The 24,722-nt window shown below is 41.6% G+C and overlaps 1 protein-coding gene across 4 annotated transcripts in view; it reads left to right on the forward strand.

The window, feature by feature from the left end:
- The window catches only part of LOC140425157 (transmembrane protein 106B-like), a 40,107-nt gene extending 16,175 nt beyond the window's left edge, over positions 1–23,932 (forward strand). For all 4 annotated transcript variants that reach the window (XM_072509122.1, XM_072509121.1, XM_072509119.1 and 1 more), the window contains 4 exons: positions 1,428–1,568; positions 2,019–2,068; positions 19,597–19,650; positions 21,598–23,932. In XM_072509122.1, the coding sequence (XP_072365223.1) occupies positions 1,428–1,568; positions 2,019–2,068; positions 19,597–19,650; positions 21,598–21,754 (402 nt within the window). In that variant the 3' untranslated portion in view covers positions 21,755–23,932. The remainder of the gene's footprint in view (positions 1–1,427; positions 1,569–2,018; positions 2,069–19,596; positions 19,651–21,597) is intronic.
- Positions 23,933–24,722: the final 790 nt, after the last annotated feature.

The following is a 24,722-nucleotide window of genomic DNA, read 5'->3' on the forward strand; positions in this document are numbered from 1 at the left end:
AAGCAACTTCTTGATTGTCATGGCTAATAACTTTGGATTGTGTACTATCTTAATCTTTGTTAATGGTTCTGGGAAATTTCATTGGTCTTAAACACTCTGTTAGTTCTGCTATTGTTCAATGTTTTTGGTGGTCTGTAAAATCTTCAGGAGGAAAAGGATTTTCTGGGATTTGTGGCTTAATCCTACCTTCATATCGTCAATTATATTTTTTATCATGTTATCCCTGGAATTACTTTACCTAAATGTTGAAATTTTTGCACCCGCTAAAGCCTACTACTGGGATTAAACTTGCTTTATACATGCCTCAAATCAGTAGTGCTGAGTCAGTAGTTTTTCCTAATCTTTTCCTGAGCCTAGGAATACAGTCTTGTAAGAGGTTCAGAGACCATACAATAAATTTCATTCAAGGGGTCACCTGATGCAGTGGTATCAGAATTTATTAAGCATAACACAAGAAGGCAGTCAGTATTCTAGTTCAAATGGATCTTGCTTCCTACAGACTAGTGGCTACAAGAGGCTCGTGGCTTCCTTTTATCTCCAAAATCTGTGCAAAGAGCCTCTCCCAAGTGTTTTTTTTTATCCCCTGCTGTAATGACTTCATGTTCTGATAGCCATCATGCTTTAATCTTGTTATTTCATCTGTCAGTAGTTTGAACTTGCCATTTGTGGTCCGAATCCATGGCCACAACCTGAACAGAATATCCTAAAACACTTGAAACAGTCCATCGTTAACTTTTCCTGCATGACCATTTGCTGACTTGACCCCTCATTTTTTAAATTCTAGCCCCAAGTTGATTTTTTACATTTCAAAACATTCCTTTTATCACCACTGATAGCATAATTCAGACATATGTCCTCTACTTCCCCATTTCTACCCATGTTATCAGTTCACACAAATCAAATCAATTCCTGTTAGTGTGATTCCAATTTAACTCATCTCACAGACAAGATTTCTTCATACATCTAAAATTAACCTTTCATCTACCAGGAACTTGTAAAATGCATCTAAGTATAAGAAAACGTATTAAAAGGTACGAACAGTATAAAGTTTATGTTTTCTATATGCAGCCTGTTGTATATGTCAGTGGTTACATGTGTAATTTAGCTCTGGATCTTGTTGATAATGTGAATTGTTACATGGCATATTTCGTTACATGTCATATTTACCCAGCAAGCCATTGGGAATCCTTGTGTCTCAGTTCTTCCCTCTGTCGCTCCCAGCCAGGCAGTGCACTACGTTTCAAGTACCATGATAAAGCTGTGCAATCCAAAATTTAATTCTATGGAAAGTTGAAATTGTGAAGTCAAAATTCTAATGGTCAATTTCTGCATTGGAAACTCCAGTTGTATGTTGTAACAGTTCTGTCTATTGAGGAAAAGTTGCAGCAAAATTGCTTCTCATTCTAATGATTGTTCTATGTTTGCAGAGCATTTTAAACATTACTAATAACAACTTCTATTCGGTGAATGTGGCAAACATTAGTGCTCAAGTGCAGTTTTCGAAAACGGTGATTGGGAAATCACGGATAAGCAATATTACAAAGATTGGGCCTCTCGACATGAAGCAGGTAATCTTTACGAATAATGGACTATTTCTCCTATTGAAATTTGCTTCATCCTTTCCTTCTGGAACCAAAGATGAAGGGAATGAGATTGATTTGTGTTACCATTTCCTTAAATGAGATGTGACTTTACTGAAGTGTATTTCCAATAATCTATTTGTGTATGTTCTGAATGGCATTTGCTTGCATGCCAATAAAGATGGTGACAATCCTTACTCTGCTGAAACATTTCTGTATATACTGCTTTCTTATCTAAGAATAATGAATTAATTACATTAGTTAGGTGGGATCGGTTGCTATATTGTGTGAATCCATTGTTTAAAGCAATCCTCCAATTTAAAGATCCGTTCTTGCGTTATGCCAGAGTAGAATATTTTTTGTTCTGTGTCAAGTGTGGTGTTCAAGAGCTTTATGCTGTATCCAACCTGTATTTTCAGTAATTATTTTTCTTTACAGATTGACTATTCTGTTCATACCGTAATTGGAGATCAAATGAACTACATGTAGTAAGTGCATTACATATTAATGATGACTTGTCTGTTTAAATCAACTTAGTGGAACTGTTCATAATTTGGTAAAAAGACATTGGACCCTTGGACTAAAGCCTGATGAATAAGTTCTGAATGTTGTACACCTGAAGCATTGATGTAGGTAAAATTCATATAAAGCAAAGTGCATCATGAAGAAAGTTGCTTTGTACTGCTGAAAAAGAAACCTGCTGTCGAAGCTTTTCATCTCTCATTCGTTTGGACGGATGCAAGAATGTCAAATTTCCACCGTAACCATGTCTCGACCACTCAGCCGATGTGCTGACCAATCAGCACCCCTTTTCTCATGCAGTATAACTTTGTTCCCCTTTTTTTTTTTAAATTTGGCATTCTTGGATCTATCCTAATGTGTAAGATGGAAAGCTTCAACACCATGTCCCTCTATTTCAACAAGTTCTGTACCATCCAAGTGAAAATGACTTGCCAGACAATTGATGATCTGCAAAATGCTAATTTAGTTAAAGGAATTTGGAGTACGGTTAGTGATGTGGTTTCCTCGAGTACCTTTTCTTTCTTGATTTGGCTTGAAAGCTAATGGTTAAAGTTTCTGTCTCCAGCATTACACTTGGAATTCATTGCAAGTGTTGAACCATGTCTTCATGAAATTCCTGATATACCATGTAATGATTTTAAAGCTGTAACCCTTTATCTTACTCGCGGTGTAGTCATCTGGGTTAATGTCTCTCAAATTTACTCTTAAGATCATCTCCTGGATGCCTCCTTTTTAGGTTGAAGAGCAAAAGTCTCTTTGATCTTTCCTCATGGCTAAGACCCTGACACCTAAAGATCAGCCTCATTACTCTTTGCATTTGAATGTCTCCTTTTTTTCCCCAAGTGACCAGAATTAAATATGATATTCAAAGTATTGTCTGACTAGATCCCTAGATGTGTGATCAGTATTTAATTTTGATTTCCATTGATAATCTATTGGCTTTGGTTTCTGTCAACAGACACATTGAGCCTTCAAAATCTCCAAGGTCTCTTTCAACTTGCAACTTGTACAAATATTGCTTTCATAGATTACATAGAATTTACAGTGCCGAAGGAGGCCATTCGGCCCATCGAGTCTGCACCAGCTCTTTGAAAGAGCACCCTACCCAAGGTCAACACCTCCACCCTATCCCCATAACCCAGCAACCCCACCCAATACTAAGGGCAATTTTGGACACTAAGGGCAATTTATCATGGCCAATCCACCTAACCTGCACATCTTTGGACTGTGGGAGGAAACCGGAGCACCCGGAGGAAACCCACGCAGACACTGGGAGGATGTGCAGACTCCGCACAGACAGTGACCCAAGCCGGAATTGAACCTGGGACCCTGGAGCTGTGAAGCAATTGTGCTATCCACAATGCTACCATGCTGCCCTTAAGACTTGCTGTAGAAGCTTTTTGTCTTGCATGCATCAGGACAGATCATAAGGTTGCCAACAGTAAAGGGAACAACAATTTACACTACATGAAAAGAGCATGCTGATTAGTTGGCAAGTGGACTCTGGTCAAGCCGTTGCTATGAGGAATGCAGGAGGGAAAAGTTAATTGCCAAGCTATCGTTAAAATTAAAACCAGCGAGGTTGACCAACCAAGGCATTGTCTTGGGGAATAAACCTAGAATGTCCATCCTCCAAGCTGTTGTTCAGTCGAATTGAATTGCCCAGTTCTCTTCGCCCTATCCCCTTTCCAAGTTTTTTTTTTTTTTTTTTGCTCCTTCCAATCTCTAATACCTTCCAAGTGAGTTGCACAAATCTCAAAGTTTATTTTGCCCCCTGTTCTAAATCTCTTGCATTGATCATGCAGGAGAATGGGATGAGAAAATATCAGCCATGATTGAATGGCGGAGCAGACTCGATGGGCCTAATTCTGCTCCTATGTCTTATGGTCTTGTGTATCAGTGGCCACTTGTTCTCAGCATGTTAACTGTAGCATGCCAACCATAAGTCTATTTCTATCTCAATAGGAGCAGGAGGCTACCATTTGGCCCTTCGCGCCTGCTCTGTCATTCATTATGATCATGGCTGACCATCCAACATAGTAACCTAATTCTGCCTTCCTCCCCATATCCTTTGATCCCCTTCGCCTCAAGTGCTATATATAACTGCTTCTTGAAAACATGCAATGTTTTGACCTCCAATTACTTCCTGTGATAATGAATTCCACAGGCTCACCTACCCCATAATCCTCCGACTGTGACATCCTACAATTGGGACCATACTTCTTACATCTACCCTGTCTAGTCTTGTCGGATTTTATAAGTTTCTGAGATTTCCACCCCCCATTCTTTTGAACTCCAGTGAACATGGTCCTAACCAACTTATTCTCCCGTACATTAGTCCCGCCATCTCTGGTGAACCATTGGGCTCATACTCTGAGGAAGAATGTTCTTGTTTGAGAGGAAGAGCAAAACAGCACACTGTTGCAGGTGGGGCCTCAACAAGGCCGTGTGTAATTTCAGCAATACTTTCCTGCTCCAATACTCCAATCCTCTAGCAATAGGTCAGCATACCATTTGATGTCTTTACCGCCTGCTATACCTGCATGCTTGCCTTCAGCAACAGGTGTACAAAGATTCCCAGGTCTCATTGCACATTCCCTTTTCCTAATTTATGGCCATTGAGATAATGGTTTGTCTTTCTGTTTTTGTTGCCAAAGTGGATAACCTCTCATTTATCCAAATTATATACTGCATCTGCCATTAATTTGCTCACTCAACTTGTCCAAATCACACTGATCTCACAGCATCTGCCTCAAAGCTCATCCTCTCACCCAGCCTTGTGTTATCTGCAAATAGGAGATAGTACATTTTGTTCCCTCATCGAAATCCTTAATATATGTTGTGAATAGCTGGGGTTCCAGCACCAATCCATGTGGTACCCCACTAGTCACTGTCTACCAATTTGAAAAAAAACATTTAATTCCTACTCTTTTTGTCTGCCGACCAGTTTTCTATCCATCGCAATACACTACCCTTAACCCCCTGCATTTTAATTTTACATTGTAATCTCACGTGGGACTTCAGTCCAAATATATCACATCCACTGGCTCCTCCTCATCAACTCTACTAGTGACATACTCGAAGAATTCCAGTAGATTTGTTGAGCATGATTTTCCCTTCCTAAATCCATGCTGAGTCTTTCTCTGCTATAAAATCTTTGGTAATGGATTCTAGAATTTCTCCATTACCGACATGAAGCTTGCTGATCTGCTTTCTCTCTACCTCCCTTTTTATGTAGTGGAGTTGCATTAGCCACCCTTCAATCTGTAGGAATTGTTCCAGAGTCTATAAAATCCTGGAAGATGACCATCAATGCATCAGCTATTTCTTGAGCCACTTCCTTAAGTACTCTGAGATGTAGATTATCAGGCCCTGGGGATTTATCAGCCTTCAATCCCATCAATTTCCCCAATGTCATTTCTCTACTAATATTGATCTCCTTCAGTTCCTCCCTCCAAACCCTGCATCCCCCAACATTACTGGTATCTCATTTGTGAAGATAGAACCAAAGTTATGTATTTAGTTTCTCAGTTATTTCTTTGTCCCCCATTATAAATATACCTGTTTCTAACTGTAAGGGACTTACATTTGTCTTCACCAATCTTTTTTCTCTTCACCTACCTGTAGAAACTTTTATAGTCAGTTTTTATGTTCCCAACAAGCTTAGTGTTGTACTCTATTTTCCCTTCTTATCAATCCCTTAGTCCTTCTTTGCTGAATTCTAAACTGCTCCCAATCCTCAGACCTGTTTGGCCCATTTGTATGCTTTTGGATCAAACATACTATATCTAATTTCCTTTGTAAGCCATGGATTGGCCAATGTTCTCGTTTTACTTTTGTGCCAGACAATTGCAGTTCCCCATGTTTGCCATTGCCTATCCACTGTCATCCTTTTTAAGTAATATTTCCCAATCGTTCTTGTCTTTCAGTTCAGAAATATACCCAGAATTTGCCCGATTTAATTTACAGAACAAAGCTGCAGATTTTCTTGTCTTCCGTCATACTTGTATTTTCTCATAACCCAGGGAGCATTCTCTTCCATCTGCATTGTACCCATTGTAAAATCTTAATGTATCTTGGTGGTGTAGTGTGGAGCACAAGATTGAATATAGTATTCCAGCTTGGGAAGATTTTCTGAAGGCTTGCTGTTATATTTTGGGTTTTATATTCTAAATCTCTTGGGATAATGCGAGAACTTAATTTGCTTTTTATTTACAGCCTTTTCAAATAATACAGGACAGTAGATGGCTATTTGGCCAATTGCACTGGCTGATTTTTTTTTTAAAAGAAAATTTGCACATTCATCATAAGATTTTACAGCACAGAAAGGGGCCCTTTGTCCCAACCTGTCCACGCCAGCCATCAAGCACCTATGTCCTAATCCCATTTTAAAGTTCTTGCCTGTAGCTTTGGACACTATGGTGTTTTTCAAGTGCTCAAGTGATGGTTCTCGTCTCTACCCCTCTTTCAGGCAGTGAATTCCTTTCGGCAGTGAATTCCAGATTCCCACCATCATCTGGGTGAAAAAGCTTTTCCTCAAATCCCTCGCCCTGACCTTTAAATCTATTCCCCTTGGTTATTGACCCCTCTGCTAAGGGGAAAAGGTTCCTTCCTATCCACCATATCTATGTCCCTCATAATTTTGTACTTCACATTCGGGTCCCTTCTCTGCCCGAAGGAAAACAGCCCCAGCTTAACCAACCTCTTTGCATATCTGAAATCCTCCAACCTAGTCATCAATAGGGCCTTGGTGAGGCTACACCTGAAATATTGTGTGCAGTTTTGGTCTCCTGATCTGAGGAATATGTTCTTGGTATGGAGGGAGCGCAGATAAGGTTTACCAGGCTGGTTCCTGGTATGGCGAGACTGATTTATGAGGAACGTTTCACTCGGTTAGGATTATATTCACTAGAGTTTAGCAGAAAGAGGGAGGATCTCATAACCTATAAAATTCTAACAGCATTAGACAGGGTAGATGCAGGAAGGGTGGTTCTGACAGCAGAGGAGTCCAGAACCAGGGTTCATAGTCTCAGGATCTGGGGTAAATCATTTAGGACTGAGATGGAGAAATTTACCCAGAATGTTGAGCATGTGGAATTTGCTACCACACAGTTGAGGCCAAAATATTGTATGTTTTCAAGAAATAGTTGGATATAGTTATTGTGACTAAAGGAATCAAAGGATATGGGGGAAAGCAAGAACAAGTTACTGAGTTGGTTGATGAGCCATGATTAATGAATGGTGGAGCGGACCAAATTGCCTACTCCTATTTTCTCAGTTCCTATGTTTCTATGCCCTCCACATTTCTGTCTGCCATGTGGGACCTTGTCAAACGCCTTACTGAAGTCCATGTAGACTACATCAACCACACTGTGCTCATCTACACACCTATTCACCTCTTTAAAAAAAATTCAATAAAATTTGTAAGACATGATCTCCCCTTGGACAAAGCATGCTGGCTATCATTGATTAATCCATGTCTCTCCAAGTAGAGATTAATTCTGTCGCTCGAGAATTTTTTTCCAATAATGTCCCTACCACTGATAGTCTCACTGGCCTGTAATTCCTTCCCTCCTTGAATAATGGTACCACATTACCTGTCCTCCAGTTCTCTGGCACCTCACTTGGGGCCTGAGAGTATTTGAAAATTTAGCATCAAAGCCCCTGAAATATTTTCTCGTCTCACACACTGCAGCCTAGGACACTCGTATCTAGAGTTTTAAATACTATGCCTGCTAAAGGTGCTAATAACTTCTCCCTCATTGCTAATCTGTTCAATTATATCACTGTTCCCTTCCCTGTTTCTATACCTACATCGTCCTTCTCCGGTAGAAAATACTCATTTAATACCTCGCATACGTCTTTTGGTTCCACGCACAGGTTGCCACTTTAGTCCCTAATAGGCCCTGGTCTTTCCCTGGTAACCCTGTTGCCCTTGATATACTAAGGAAACACCTTGTGATTTTTCTTTTATTTTGCCTGCCAGTGATTTTTCTTGCTCCTTCCTTGCTCTCCTGATTTCTTTAAGTATCCCCTGTGCACTTGCTATATTCCTCTAGGGCCTCTACTGTTTTCAGCCCCCTGTATTTGCCATAATCCTTTCTTTTTCCCTTAGCTAATCTTGTTATTTGCCATGATTTCCAGGGTTCTGTAGACTTTTTGGTCTCATCCTTTTACATTTACAGGAACATGTTGGCTATTTCCTTTTGAATGATCCCACTGCTCTGATGTGGATTTTCCGACAAGTAGGAATCCACTTTTGCCAGATCCTGTCTTATCCTATTAAAGTGGGCCCCAATTCGGAACCTTTATTTCTGGTTCACCTTTGACCCTTTCTGTAACCCCCTTAAATCTTACCAAGTTATGGTCGCTATCACCAAAATGCTCCCCCACCGACATTTCTATCACCTGCCTGGCTTCATTCCTGAAAATTAGGTCAAATACTGCCCCCATTCTTGTAGGAATTTCTACATGCTGGCTCAACAAGTTCTCCTGGATGCACTTTAAGAATTCCACCCCCTCTTAAGCCTTTCACATTATGTCTATCCCATTTAATATTGGGGAAGTTGAAATTCCCACTATTAACCTATTGTTCTTATATTTCTGAGATTTGCTGACATATCTGCTCTTCTATCTCTCCCTGACTGGGCAGGGGCCAATAGGGTAATGCAATCGCCGCTTTTTTGTTTTTAAGGGCCACCCATATGGCCTCAATTGAGTCTGCTAAGATGCCATCCCTTCTCACTGCAGTAATTGGCTCCATGATCAATGTTGTGATATCACCTCTTTCTTTAATCCACACTGACGAGGAGAGAATGTGCAAACTCCACACAGCCAGTCACCCAAGGTCGGAACCGAACCTGTGTCCCTGGTGCTAAAAGGCAGCAGTGCTAACTTTGTGCCACCGTGCACGCCTTCTGACTGGTGGTCACCCATTCCCTCTCTGACAGGGTGACCACATCTAAAAACATTCGATCCACGCACCTCTCAGCTTGTGAATGCACCACTGAGCCTCGAGTCGACGTGCAAACTCCGAAACCTGTCTCTCACGCTGGTCAAACCAGTGGCACTTCTGCAGATATGGTCATCCAGACTGCAATGAGTGCCTCGGAATTCCCACATGCTACAGACCGTATAAAACACAGGACTGACTGACCTCTGCAGTCATACTTTTAAAAGACTCTTGCAGAAGTTTTTTTTTAAACCAGACTTCTTACGTTTCTTTAATGAACCTTTAAATTGGAGGAAAACAACTTACTCACTACTTATAATCTGCTCTCTCCCTTGTATCATCTACTCCAGCTTTTGGTGCTGCTGACTGTATATCCCAGTACTCTCCTCTAGGTGCTGCTATGCCTCTGCGTTCTTTATTGAAGTCCCACCTTTCTCTTGTTAGGATCCCAGATGAAAACCCAACAATTTGCAATTTGTAAAACTGAGGAAAGGATGCTTTGCCGCAGGAGTGATTATATATTTTTTTTAAAATTAATTTTTAAAAGTCATCATGCTAGCAACATAGCTCTGTTAATAGTTAAAACACTTACTAAATAACAGGAAAAACTTTAACTTACTCCCTCCAACTGCTGCAACTATATATTCCAATTTAGCAAACCAATATAGTTAAAAGACCACTTGAAAGGTTAACAATCCGGTTTACTTGTTTTCCTCTGTGCAAAGACCATGGAGAGAACTTTTCGCGAGCAGGCTGAAGACTTGTCTTGTCAGACTTAAAATCCTACTGGCAAACGGCAAACTGCAGACAGGGCTGGCTCCACCCTTGGTTACATAAAAGGCAAACTTCTGTCTCCTCTCATTAAAATGCCCCTTAACCTTTTAATCTAGGCCTGAGCATCATCCCTCATAAATTATCTACACCCTACAGTCCTCCAAAATCAAAACAATTGGCCATCTATCTGAAGACCAGTAAATGGTTAACATCAAATGATTTTCCCACTTTTATGGCCCCTTGTGTCAGCTTTGTCAGACATACTGCCTGTATGCATCTTATACCAGGGTTTTTAATAACATTACTGCAACAAATATAAAGTGTAAATATAACAATTTCCTATCTTTATCACACTTGCCGCCCCCCCCCCCCCCCCCCATTCTTTATTGAAGTCTCTCCCTAGCTCTTGACATTTTTTCCTCTTAGAAGTATTTATTCAATTCTCTTTTTAAAGTTATTGTTTAATCTGCTTCCACCACCCTTTCTGGCAATGCACTCTCGATCATCATATCATATAAATTTTACTTATATTGTCACTGTTTTTGCTAATTGCCTTAAAACTATTTCTTCAGGCTGCTGACCCTTCTGTCACTGGAAATTTTCTCTTTCATTGACAAATTCAAGCTTTTGAATACTTGTCAAATCTCCCCCTAACCTTTTTCCTGCTCTTGGGAGAAGCAACCCAGTTCTCCGACCTTTCATTTGAAATTAAATGAAAATCGCTTGTTGTCACAAGTAGGCTTCAATGAAGTTACTGTGAAAAGCCCCTAGTCGCCACATTCCAGCGCTTGTTCGGGGAGGCTGGTACGGGAATTGAACAGTGCTGCTGGCCTGCCTTGGTCTGCTTTAAAAGCCAGCGATTTAGCCCAGTGTGCTAAACCAGCCCCAATTCCTCCACATAACTGAAGTCTTCATATCATTCTAGTATAACTTCTTTGCACCCACACTAAGGTCTTGACATCCTTCCCAAAGTGTGATATCCAAAATTCTCCGCAATGCTCCAGCCAGGGTCTAACCGGAAAGACGTGCTTGATTGGAGCGGAAATGGACTAGTTGGGCCAAACTTTCACAGTAACTTCTTTTGCAGTGTTAATGGAAGCCTACTTGTGACACTAAAGATTATTATTCTAAATAGTCTATTCCTGTGCAGTATATCATGTAATTTTTTGATTATTTTTTTACATTTTATTAAGGTATTTGTAATTTTATAATAGTAACAGTAAACCATGCATATCCATAATTTAAAATGTTGCATAAATCATCTCCATCCCTAACGGGTCTCTCCAACCCGAAACCGAAAATAGCCTAACCCCCCTCCTTTAAATTTTTTGCCTCTGCTGACGGTTAATTTTCCCCGAAGAAGTTGACAAGCGGCTGCCACCTCAGGGCGAACCCTAGCATTGACCCTCTTGGGGCGAACTTGATTTTCTGAAGACTGAGGACCCAGCCATGTTGCTAACCCAGATCTCCAATTTCGCGAGCTTTGAGTCCCTCCAGACTACCAGGGAGGCCATGGCCAAGACGTCGGCCTCTCTCGCCCCCTGGACTCCCGGATCTTCCGACACCCCCAAAAATCGCCACCTCTGGTCTCGGCACCACCTGTGGTTTTAGCACAATGGACTGCAAAACACTGCCAGAATCCCTTAAACTTCGGGCATGCCCAAAACATGGACATGATTTGCTGACCCCCTTGCACACCTGTCCTCTACCCAAAAAAACTTGCTCATCCGGGCTGCCGTCATGTGTCCCTGGTGGACTACCTTAAATTGTATCAGGCTGAGCCTGGCACACTAGGAGGAAGCATTGACTCTACTCGAGGCATCCGCCCACAGACCTGCCTCTATCTCGCACCCTAGCTCACCTTCCCATTTACCCTTTAGCTCCTCTATCTGAGTTACCTCCAACTCCGTGAGTTCTTTGTAGATATAAGACATAGAAGCGGAAGTAAGGCCATTCAGCCCATCGAGTCCACTCCACCATTCAATCATGGCTGATTTCAACTCTATTTACCCGCTCTCTCTCCATAGACTTAATTCCTCGAGAAATCAAGAATTTATCAACTTCTGTCTTAAAGACACTCAACGTCCCGGCCTCCACCGCCCTCTGTGGCAATGAATTCCACAGACCCACCACTCTCTGGCTGAAGAAATTTCTCCTCATCTCTGTTCTAAAGTGACTCCCTTTTATTCTAAGGCTGTGCCCCCGGGTCCTAGTCTCCCCTGCTAATGGAAACAACTTCCCTACGTCCACCCTATCTAAGCCATTCATTATCTTGTAAATTTCTATTAGATCTCCCCTCCACCTCCTAAACTCCAATGAATATAATTCCAGGGTCCTCAGACGTTCATCGTATGTTAGGCCGACCATTCCTGGGATCATCTGTGTGAATTCCGCTGGACCCGCTCCAGTGCCAGTATGCCCTTCCTGAGGTGTGGGGCCCAAAATTGCTCACCGTATTCTAAATGGGGCCTAACTAGTGCTTTATAAAGCTTCAGAAGTACATCCCTGCTTTTATATTCCAAGCCTCTTGAGATAAATGAGAACATTGCATTTGCTTTCTTAATTACGGACTCAACCTGCAAGTTTACCTTTAGAGAATCCTGGACTAGGACTCCCAAGTCCCTTTGCACTTCAGCATTATGAATTTTGTCACCGTTTAGAAAATAGTCCATGCCTCTATTCTTTTTTCCAAAGTGCAAGACCTCGCACTTGCCCACATTGAATTTCATCAGCCATTTCTTGGACCACTCTCCTAAACCGTCTAAATCTTTCTGCAGCCTCCCCACCTCCTCAATACTACCTGCCCCTCCACCTATCTTTGTATCATCGGCAAACTAAGCCAGAATGCCCCCAGTCCCGTCATCTAGATCGTTAATATATAAAGAGAACAGCTGTGGCTCCAACACTGATCCCTGCGGGACACCACTCGTCACCGGTTGCCATTCCGAAAAAGAACCTTTTATCCCAACTCTCTGCCTTCTGCCTGACAGCCAATCGTCAATCCTTGTTAGTACCTTGCCTCGAATACCATGGGTCCTTGTTTTACTCAGCAATCTCCTGTGCGGCACCTTATGAAAGGCCCTTTGGAAGCCAAGATAGATAACATCCATTGGCTCTCCTTGGTCTAACCTATTTGTTATCTCTTCAAAGAACTCTAACAGGTTTGTCAGGCACGACCGCCCCTTACTAAATCCATGCTGACTTGTCCTAATCCGACCCTGCACTTCCAAGAATTTAGAAATCTCATCCTTAACGATGGATTCTAGAATCTTGCCAACAACCGAGATTAGGCTAATTGGCCTATAATTTTCCAACTTTTTTCTTGTTCCCTTCTTGAACAGGGGGGTTACAACAGCGATTTTCCAATCCTCTGGGACTTTTCCTGACTCCAGTGACTTTTGAAAGATCATAACTAACGCCTCCACTATTTCTTTAGCTATCTCCTTTAGAACTCCTAGGATGTAGCCCATCTGGGCCCGGAGATTTATCAATTTTTAGACCTCTTAGTTTCTCTAGCACTTTCTCCTTTGTGATGGCTACCATATTCAACTCTGCCCCCTGACTTTCCTGAATTGTTGGGATATTACTCATGTCTTCTACTGTGAAGACTGACGCAATGTATTTATTTAGTTCCTCAGCTATTTCCTTGTCTCCCATCACTAGATTACCAGCGTCACTTTGGAGCAGCCCAATGTCTACTTTTGCCTCCCATTTGTTTTTAATGTATTTAAAGAAACGTTTACTATCATTCCTAATGCTACAGGCTAGCCTACCTTCATATTTGATCCTCTCTTTCCATATTTCGCTCTTTGTTATCCTCTGTTTGTTTTTGTAGCCTTCCCCATCTTCTGACTTCCCACTACTCTTTGCCACATTATAGGCTATCTCTTTTGCTTTGATGCATTCCCTAACTTCCTTTGTCAGCCATGGCTTCCTAATCCCCCCTCTGATAACCTTTCTTTTCTTTGGGATGAACCTCTGTACCGTGTCCTCAATTACTCCCAGAAACTCCTGCCATTGCTGTTCTACTGTCTTTCCCACTAAGCGCTGCTCCCAGTCGATTTTCGTCAGTTCCTCCCTCATGCCCCTGTAGTTACCTTTATTTAACTGTAGCACCTTTTACATCTGATTCTACCTTCTTTCAAATTTCAGACTGAATTCTACCATATTATGATCACTGCCTCCCAAGTGCTCCCTTACTTTAAGATCTTTTATCAAGTCAGGCTCATTACATAACACGAAGTCCAGAATGGCCTGTTCCCTCGTGGGCTCCATCACAAGCTGTTCCAAAAAGCCCTCCTGTAAACATTCAATGAATTCCCTTTCTTTGGGTCCACTGGCAACATTATTTACCCAGTCCACCTGCATATTGAAGTCCCCCATGATCACTGTGACCTTGCCTTTCTGACATGCACTTTCTATTTCGTGGTGCATTGTGTGCCCCTGGTCCTGACCACTGTTAGGAGGCCTGTACATAACTCCCACTTATGTTTTTTTTGCCTTTGTGGTTCCTCAACTCTACCCACCCAGACTCCACATCATCTGACCCTATGTCGTTTAGTGCTATTGATTTAATTTCATTCCTAATTAACAAGGCAACCCCGCCCCCTCTGCCCACCTCTCTGTCTTTTCGATAGGTTATGAATCCCTGGATGTTTACATGCCAGTCCTGAACCCCCTGCAACCACATCTGTGATGCCTACCACATCATACCTGCTAATCATAATCTGGGCCACAAGCTCATCTACCTTGTTCCGTACACTGCACGCATTTAAATATAGCACCTTTAATTCTCTATTGACCATCCCTTTTTGTTTTCCTAGTGTGGTGGACCTTGGTTCACTGAGCCTTTCCATACACTGTGTCATATTTTGTGAGATGGGGACTATCGTAACCTCTCCTGAGTTCTGTCTTTTCGTGCTTTTTTTGTATTCCTAAGCAGCTACGCTTCCCACTGATTACTTCACCTCTTGGTTCCCTGACTCCCCCCCCCCCCCCCCCCCCCCCCCCCCCACCAAACAATCACTAGTTTAAAGTCCTATTGGCCACCCTATTTACTCTTTTCACCAGAACACTGATCTCAGCTCGGTTCAGGTGGAGACCATCCCCCCCCCTGTCCCAAAACTGATGCCACTGTCCCATGAAAAGGAACCTCTTTCTAACACCACTCTTTCAGCCACGTGTTAACTTCCCTTATTCTTGCCTCCCTATGCCAATTTGCACGTGGCTCGGGCAGTAACCCGGAGATTATGACCCTTGAGGACCTGTTTTTTAATTTGAATCCTAGCTCTTTATAATCTCTAAACAGGTCCTCTTTCCTCGACTTGCCTTTCCTAGACTTGCCTATGTTGTTAGAATAGAATCCCCTACAACTACAACTTGCCTATTTACTCCCTCCCCTTGAATGGCCTACTGAACCATGGTGCCTTGGTCAGCTGACTCATCCTTCCTGCAGCCCTGTTCGCCATCCACACAGGGAGCAAGTGCCTCGTACCTGTTGGACAGGGTCAAGGGCTGAGGCTCCTGAGTTCCTGAGTGCTGGTTCCCTTTACCTGCTCTTTATAATCTCTAAACAGGTCCTCTTTCCTAGACTTGCCTATGTTGTTGGTACCAACATGGACGACAGCAACTGGATCCTCCGCCTCCCTCTCCAGTATCCTTTCAAGCCGGTCAGAGATGGCCCGCACCCTAGTATCCGATACCTTCCCTTCTCCCACCCCCCCCCCCCGTTCTAGAAACTACCCTGTCTTGTATGCCCCATGGCGGTAGGAGCGGAAAGGTCGAAACCTGCCTTCGCAAAAAATCCCATGCCTGCACATACCTGAATTCATTTCCTGCTGGGAATTCAAATTTCTCCTCTAAATCCTTCAAACAGGGGAAGCTCCCATCTATGAATAAATCCACCATCCTCTCGATCCCTGCTCTCTGCCACCTCTGAACCCCTCCATCCAGCCTTCCCAGTACAAACCGATGATTGTTACAAATTGGAGCCCAAACCGATGCTCCCTCCACTCACTGCCCCCAGATTCTCAGGGCCACCACTACCACCGGGCTTGTGGAGTACCGGGCCAGCGAGAACGGCAGTGGTGCCATTATCAATGCCCTCAGACGTGTGTCCTTACAAGATGCCGCCTCCATGTGCTCCCACACCATCACCCACCCACTTCCTAAACATGGCTATATTTGCCGCCCAGTAATAGTTGCTAAAGTTGGGCAGTGCCAGCCCACCCTCCCCTTGACTATGCTACAGCAACACTTTCTTCACTTGCGGTGTTTTACCCGCCCACACTAAACCCGAAATCACCTTGTTTACCCGTTTAAAAAAGGCCCTTGGGATAAAGATGGGGAGGCACTGGAAAACAAACAAATCTGGGGAGGACCATCATTTTCACTGCCTGTACCCTCCCTGCCAGTGACAGTGGGAGCATGTCCCACCTTCTGAAGTCCTCCTTCATATGCTCTACTAGCCAGATCAGATTTAGCTTATGTAATGTCTCCCATTCCCGTGCCACCTGGATTCCCAAATAGCGGGAGCTCCCTCCCACCATTCTGAACGGCAGCTCTCCCAGTCTCCTCTCCTGCCCCTTGTCTGGATCGTGAACATCTCACTTTTACCCATATTCAATTTATACCCTGAAAACCGGCCAAATTCCCCTAAGATCCACATAATCTCCCCCATCCCCCCTAATGGGTCAGAAATATATACAGGAGCAGGTCGTTGGCGTACAGCGAGACCCTGTGATCCATCTCTTCCCCGGACCGCCCCCTTCCAGTCCCGAGATGCTGTTAGTGCCATCGCCAGTGGCTCTATGGCCAGGGCAAACAACAGCGGGGAGAGGGGGCACCCTTGCCTTGTCCCTCGGTGCAGCTTAAAATAGCCCGACATCAGCCGATTCGTTCATACACTTGCTACTGTGCCTGGTACAGCAGCTGAGCCCAATCAGTGACGACCTGCCCAAACCCAATCCGTCCTAACACCTCCCACAAATAATTCCACTCCATCTGGTCAAAGGCCTTTTTTGTGTCCATCGTAACCACTACCTCAATCTCACTCCCCTCTGAGAGCGTCATGATAACATTTAAGAGCCTTCTAACGTTGCCCGTTAGCTGCCTGCCCTTAACAAACCCGTCTGGTCTTCCCCTGTCACCTCCGGGACACAGTCTTCTATCCTTGAGGCCAAGATTTTAACCAACAGTTTGGCATTAACATTCAATAGGGAGTTTGGCCTGTATGACCTGCATACCTCTGGTTCCTTCTCCCACTTTAGGATCAGTGAGATCGAGGCCTGTGACATTGTTGGGGGAAGGGCACTCCGTGCCCTTGCCTCTTTAAATGCCCTCACCAGCAGTACCTGTTCCACCCGATCGATCGTTGCCTTAGTCGAGTCTAACCCTTCCTCCTTTTGCTTGCCGAAGCTCTCCTGAATGAACTCCACCAGCTGTACCGTTGACCACTGTGCCACCAAACTGGGATCATGCCCCTCTGCCATGCTTTCCTGTGCTGCAGGGTCTGCATTCTCCTTCTTTGTTCTACTATTTCTTCGTATTCGACCACTTCTGGTCCACGTCTCCACATACTGGTGGGGGATTTCTCCTCACTGTCTCACTCTTCACCGATTCTTTTCCAATAAAATCTCGAAAAATTCAGGAGAAAAAGTCCTTCACGAGCGGGAGCTACCAAATACGTGACCAAGTACGCCACCGAAAGTCTGTATATTATGTAATATTCCTTGGTCTTTTTTTTTACTTTGGTGAGATGTGGGTGTCCGCTGGCAAGGCCAATATTTGTCTTTGCCAATCCTAACTTTCCTTGAAGTGAATGGCTTGCTATGCCACTTCAAAGGTTTATTGGGAGCCACATTGCTGTCGGTTTGAAGTTGCATATAAACCAGACCAGGTTAGAATAACAAATTTCCTTCCCTAAATGGTATCAGTGAGCCTGTTGAGTTTCTGTGATCGACGATGGTTCCATGGTCACCATTACTGAGACTAGCTTTTAATTTCTGATTTAAAAAAAAATAATTGAATTTCAATTCCACCAATTGCCATGGTGGATTTGTACCTATGGACGACTAGTCCAGTGGCATTACCACTGTGCACAAGATTCCCTGTTCCAACACCCTTTTAAAATTGTAACGTTTACCTTGTTTGCTCTGCTCATTTATCTTACCAAAATCAATCACTTCAGATTTCTTTGTTCAATTCTGTGTGCCTGCTCATTTCACCAGACTGCCCTGTCCTGAAGTTTGTTGCTATCCAAATCACTGTTTACTGCATTTTCAGAGTTTCATGTCATCTGGAAATTATCATAGAATAGAATTTACAGTGCAGAAGGAGGCCATTTGGCCCATCGAGTCTGCACTGGCCCTTGGAAAGAGCACCCCAGTTAAGACCGTTCCTCCACTCATAACCCAGTAACCCCACCTAACCTTTTTGGACACCAAGGGTAATTTATCATGGATAATCCACCTAACCTGCACATCTTTGGATTGTGGGAGGAAACCCACGCAGCCATGGAGAGAACGTGCAGACTCCACACGGGCAGTGACCCAAGCCGGGAATCGAACCTGGGACCCTAGAATGTGAAGCAACTGTGCTAACCACTGTGCTACCAAGCTGTGCAGGATGCTTAAGGTCAGGTCTTTGAAAGATCTGTTTTCACAACACTGACCTCTTTTGGGGGGGGGGGGGGGTTACCAGCGCACACTTGACTCTAGTTTGAAAAACAACCATTTATTCTGACCGTCAGCCAATTTTGTATCCCTGAAGCCATTGCCCTTTAATCAAATTGCTTTAATTTTACTAAGATCTCTTTTTCGTCGTACTGCTACTGCTTGATGCTTGGTACTTAAATCAGCCGAAGCCTGGATGTTGTCCAGATCTTGCTGCATGCAAGAATAGGTTGCATTTCGACAGCTAGTCTACTCCATGTAGACTGGACAGCAGCTAATTACTGCTGAGTGTGTAGCCAAATAATCTTAGTAAAAGGACACATAAATTCAGGTTAGAAACTTGCAGGCAAATGCAATAAACGTGGTAATGTTGCTTATGTGTAGTATAACCATAACATTTAACTTGTTTGGTGGTAATTTTAAATTCAGCAAAAACTTTTATCTCCATTTCATTTAATCTGGTTGTCTGTTTAGACATGACATGGATGCCTTGGTGTTACACCATTGTTTTTCAGTAAATGGAGCTACAGAATACAATCTTAACTTGATCAGGTGAATTGTATTAGGGCAAAATATATAACCAATATATTTTCATTTTTAGAACTAGTTTAGCTAATACCTGTTTACATTCTACTGTTGTACTGAGTTTGTCAGTTAGAATATAACTATCATATGGTAATCTTGAAGAATGTTCAGCAATCCCAATCGGGCTCGGAGTTTGAGATGTGTTAATGAGGAAATGATTCATGATGGGTTATAGTTCCAAGATTATTCTTGGCCTCTCCAGTACTGTATCCAAATTACTAGTGAATAAAATATCAACAGCCCCAAATCAATGCACAGAATTTGAGCTCCAGTGCTAACTACTGATGAAGTGCAAAACTATATTAATAGTTCTAACTGAAAGCTAATGAAGCTAATCCCTCTGATGCAAATGGATGTAAATACTCTTAAATGCCAAAGAGGGAGAACAACCAGACCAAATGTACATTATTTGATTGCAATATTTTCCAACAGAATGCAAATTGTGTTTTAGTTGAAAATGTCTTTGCATGGAGATTGTTTACTATCTTAAACTGTTATTTGATAATTACAGTGACTACTGCACACTGACATCAATCAAAGTACATAACATTGTGATTATGATGCAGTAAGTACATTGGATAACATATTAAATATTAAGTGCATGAGTTTGATGTAGAATGTGGTTGCACTCCTTTTCAAATGTGTAAACAAAATCCATGCTGTATAAATTCAGAATTGAAAAGTTGTGAATTGGAAGCACACTTATGGTGGGATGGGTGGGGCTTTTCCAATTGAGACCCTTAAGCAGCTAATTATTGACCACTTAAGAGCCATTTCTCCCCCAGTGTCAATTTTCACACTTGGGAAGAGGAATTTGTGGCAGTGGGAAAACCCAGAAAGTGACTCGCTGGGGGGGGGGGGGGGGGGGGGGGGGGGTGGGGGGGGGGGGGGGGGGGGGGGGGGGGGGGGGGGGGGGGGGCGCTTGGGAGCATGAGGTGGAGGCCTCCACTGTCCCCAACACCCCTGAACAGCTGGGACTCGAGCTGCCAGACAATCCGATTGCCCCAGCGACACTCATGTCGGACTTCCTCCTGACTAAGGAGTGTGAAATGGCTCCAGGGAGCCAGTATTGGCAGAAATGCATTGGCTACCGACTCCAAGTCGTGGAAAGGGACAACCTGCCAGCCTAAAAATCCTTACCTGTGTCTTGTATTTCTTGTACTGTCTACTGCCTGGGTTATGTTTTGAACTGGGACTTGTCCGCAACTGTGTGATACAGCGATCAAATTGCCATCATTGTTATACAAGAGTAAAGTAGGCCATGTGACTCTTTGAGCCCATTCTGCCATTCAGTAAGATCTGGTTGTGCTCTTGGCTCCACTTATCTTTCTCTTTCTCCACCCCCCCTTCCCCCTCTAAAAGAACCTTTGACACCCTTGCCTTTCAAAAATCTTATCTAACTCAACAATGACAAAATTTGGGGTTTGTGTCTGAGGTATTCATTGATTTGTAGGGACGCCTGTAACCATATCTCATAAATGGCTTTCTCTGCCCTTTTCTTCACGGCAAGGTGAAACATATATTAATCCTTGTATCCAGGTAGAAGGACTAATTGGCTATCCTTGATCTAGAATCCTCTTTCACCTGAGTGTAAATTGACAATTTACAGCACCACTGTTCGTAGCCTTCCTTTGATCTCAACAATTAAACCACCCAGGGGTTTTTCAAGCAGACTGCAGAACCAGCCACATGACTTTCATTTATTCTAAAGATACAATCCCAAAATAAATCTCGTATTAAAACATCATGCCAAGCCTCCTACGGAGAAAGGTATAAAATGGATGTAATAATTGAACTTACCAGGATTACAGGAAGTAGGTTTTATTCAGTTGATAAAAGCAAATTACTGCAGATGCTGGAATCTGAAATAAATTGACAATCCTGGACAATGTTTAAAATGGTGACGGTAAAACCAAGGCTAGCTGATGTGATAATCTGAAGCTAATAAATGGAAGTGCTGAGGGTTTTGGCCAAGGGTGGTATCATGACCGGTACAGGCTTGGGCCGATGGTTCTGTTCCTGTGTATTGTTATTTGTAAAGTGTTAATTAGCTACCTTGAAAGCTAGATTTGTAGATACATATTTATGCAGATACATATTAACTGCTTATTTGTAAAGATGATTGTAATTGTGAAACAAATGAAAAGACCTACAAAGCTGGCAACTTGAAATATTCATTCATTACACATTTTAGGCAATTAACATACTGTTTCCCATCATGGTTCAATTAAACCAGAGTATCTAACTTGCAACAATTAGATATATGTAACTTGTCCACTTAAGATTGAACCCAGAAAGATTATTTTTAACACTGGCTGAATTTGCACTCTCTCACCCTGTTCTTTAATGAATCGTGTTCTTTTGCAGTGCATTTTTTTAAAAGTGAAACAAAGAAATGAAGAGAAGTTGTTTTCCTAAGTTATTAGAATCTGCTACCTTTAAAATTGGTATAAATTAGGTTTTATATAAATTATGGATTACGTTGTTTCACCATGATTTCACTTCCTTCCAGAGCAACTGTTACTACGTCCTACTTTGGACATACAGAACAGGTTTCACTTGAAAGATATCAGTATGTGGATTGTGGACGAAACACTACCTATCATTACAAAAGATCAGAAGATCTCAACCTTGCACAGCTACATAATTCACCTTTTCTGAGTGCTTAGAATATAAAAGCTGTCAGTAACCAACAAACTTCAAGTAAAATAAGCCGGGTGCACTAGATGTTCTAAATGATGCGTGTGAAGTGAATTTGATTTATAACCGAAAACGAATGGCTAACTACAAATGGCTGCACGATGTCTCTATATATTAACTAAGTTAAAGTAAACTGATTATTATATTCTCAACATTTAAAGTTATTTATCATCTGGTTGTCTGTTCAAGGAAATATTTAAACAGGTTTTTAACAGGTGAACTATGTTTTTCTGTATGGTGCTTATTTTGTTGAATGAACTCTCTATATTGACATATTGGGAAGCATTTTCCATGCCCCCTTGCGGTATGTCAGTGGCAGGAGATAGCTGGATCTTGGCCAGCAGCGGGATCTTTTGGTCCTGTCGCTGTTAATGGGTTTTTCTATTGCATCCAAATCCCACTGGCAGGAAACCCGCAATGAAGGTTTGCCTTTGGCATCACCGGAAGATCCCACTGGCAAAATGGCCGGATCATTCTCCCTATTATTTAAATTGGCACATTAAAGGTTAATGGAAGTCCGAGCGGTTTCTGTGATGGATATTTTCATATTTAATTCTTAATTCTAACCAAATTATCCTACAATTCATTGTGGAAGCACTATTTGTCACTTGTTCTTAGGAATGTGGTCATGTTATGATTGAGGAATATTTTCACGCTAAACAGGTAAAACCTGGTTTCTAGGCAACATAATATCTTTAGATTGTTCTCTTTGGATCACTGGTTTCTAACTAGTCATATTAGACAGTGTGATTTGATATCTTAAATATTAGGTGAAAATTTGAATCGTTTTTAGAATGGTTATTCAAGGGTTCATTGAGAAAATTCATGCATCAGTAGTTTAATTTATAATTAACCAGCTATTAAATTTATTTACCAAACAGAAAAGTGCATTCTATTATTATAATTAACATCTTTGCTTGAACCTACCTGTCAATTAATTGAGCAGTCATCTTGTATAACTAAATGACGACAAATTTGTAATTTCTATAAAACCCGTTCAAACAATTGTCAACAGACGTTGCTTGCCCTATTTTAATAATGTGATGAAAGCATATTCCCATGACTTGTAACAACTGGGCATGAAGTTGAGTACAATTATCATTGACTCTTATTATTTAAATGACATTTGCTGTTATTTCTTAAGTACAGTAACTGATGTCCATTGACATTACTTCACCTTTGTGCACTTTAATGTTTAGAACTTTGTCAGATTCTGGGACGAACTGAAATGTAAGTCTGAATAGCAGAAATTATAGCGATTAGTTAGCATCTGTGGTACATCTGATGAAACTTGCAAGTATTTGATGTTTTAAACTACATAAAAAATAAAACCAACCATCTTTGTGGCTTGGTGAATTTGGTTTGCTTGCAGACAAATAAATGTCAATGAATCCAGGTACAGTTAAATTCATTTTTTTTCTGCATTGTTTAATATGTCCTTCCACCTCCCAACTGTTATCTCCAATCAAATTTGGGGGTTTTGAGACAAACTGCCCTTAGTGGATCAAGTACTTATTATACACACTGCCTCTTTTCTTTCTACTAATTTCGATGGAACTAAAATATCAGGTGTGCATGAAAACCAGTCTTTCATTGAAATCAAAAAATTGCCCATTTTTATTTTGCTGGATTTCAGTATTAATTATGCTAAATCTTTTCATTGGTAGTTGTTTTGCAGTAGACCTTTGTAATTGAGATTTGTGTGATCTTTGTATGTTAATTATGATATCCATCAGTCTTCTCCATTAGTGTTGCATATTTGGTTTTGATAACTAAAGTCTAAACTTGTTTGCAGGAAAAATGTTCAATCTGTATTAACAAACTCATTACAGAGAAGGTTTCTTGTAATTCAATTTGATTATAGTCTGATTTGTGATTAAATCACTTGGCTTATATATATTGCCCTGCTGATGACACCTTCAGTCTTTGCACAGGTTTTTTTTGTGCTGGTTTGTGTTGATATTGCAAATGTTTGCAGATAGCCTTTGACATTTTCTGTTAATACCTCAAGTCTAATACTTTGGCTCTGAAAGTATTTATGCTAATGTAAACTTGTTAATTTTTACAATCGTGACTTATTTAACCTTTCGGAATTAGAAAAGGGGCAATTTTACTTTCTAACACCAAATAAACTTTTTAAAGGCTGACTCATAACTTTACTGACCATCCTTTTAGATGTAAATACAAAATAAGTGCAATATTGAGGCTTATGGTATTCTGATTGTTTTTGTACTAGATACTTGGAGTCTCTGCATAAAGATTTTAAGGCTGATGACATGGCATTATTAAAATTTCATTTTACTAAACTTAGATCAATGAAACTAATGTTGTACAAATTCTTGTGCCTTCTTGGAAGAGTTATGAATTGCAATCATTTTTTCCACCATACAGTTGTAATTCTAACTTTTAAAGGATGAGCATATTAACTTCAATGTTAAGTGTTAAATTCCAGGGCATCAATGGCATCTTTGAAGCAGAAAAGCCATGGCTTACACCTCAATATTAATGTGAATTTTTAATACATTTCTCTTTGTAGTACTCTTCATCCTCACTTGTCAAATATGTGCAATGCTTCCTTCTCCATCATTCCATGTTGTTTTCATGCTGCCCTATAGGATCAGGATCCATGAAATTTCAATGGCTTGCAGGAGACTGTTCCGGGGGGAGTGAGGGGGGGTCCTTTTTTCCCTTTTTTTTTTTTTTGTTTCCTCTTATTCTCGATGGAGACTGATTCTAACTTCATGAAATTCCTTCAATAAAATGCCATATAAAAGCTAATTTGCACAACACCCAAAAACTAATGAACCTCTGATTTGTAGCATTAATTCCACTGAACCATTTTAGTGTGGCCGCTTAATTAATTTCTGCTGTGAGTGGCAAATAACTAAATAAAACAAAGGACTGAATGAATGCAGCGTGCGGTTGTTCATTGTTCAT

This window comes from Scyliorhinus torazame, chromosome 6, assembly GCF_047496885.1.
Source record: "Scyliorhinus torazame isolate Kashiwa2021f chromosome 6, sScyTor2.1, whole genome shotgun sequence".
In the NCBI taxonomy this organism is placed as follows: Eukaryota; Metazoa; Chordata; class Chondrichthyes; order Carcharhiniformes; family Scyliorhinidae; genus Scyliorhinus; species Scyliorhinus torazame.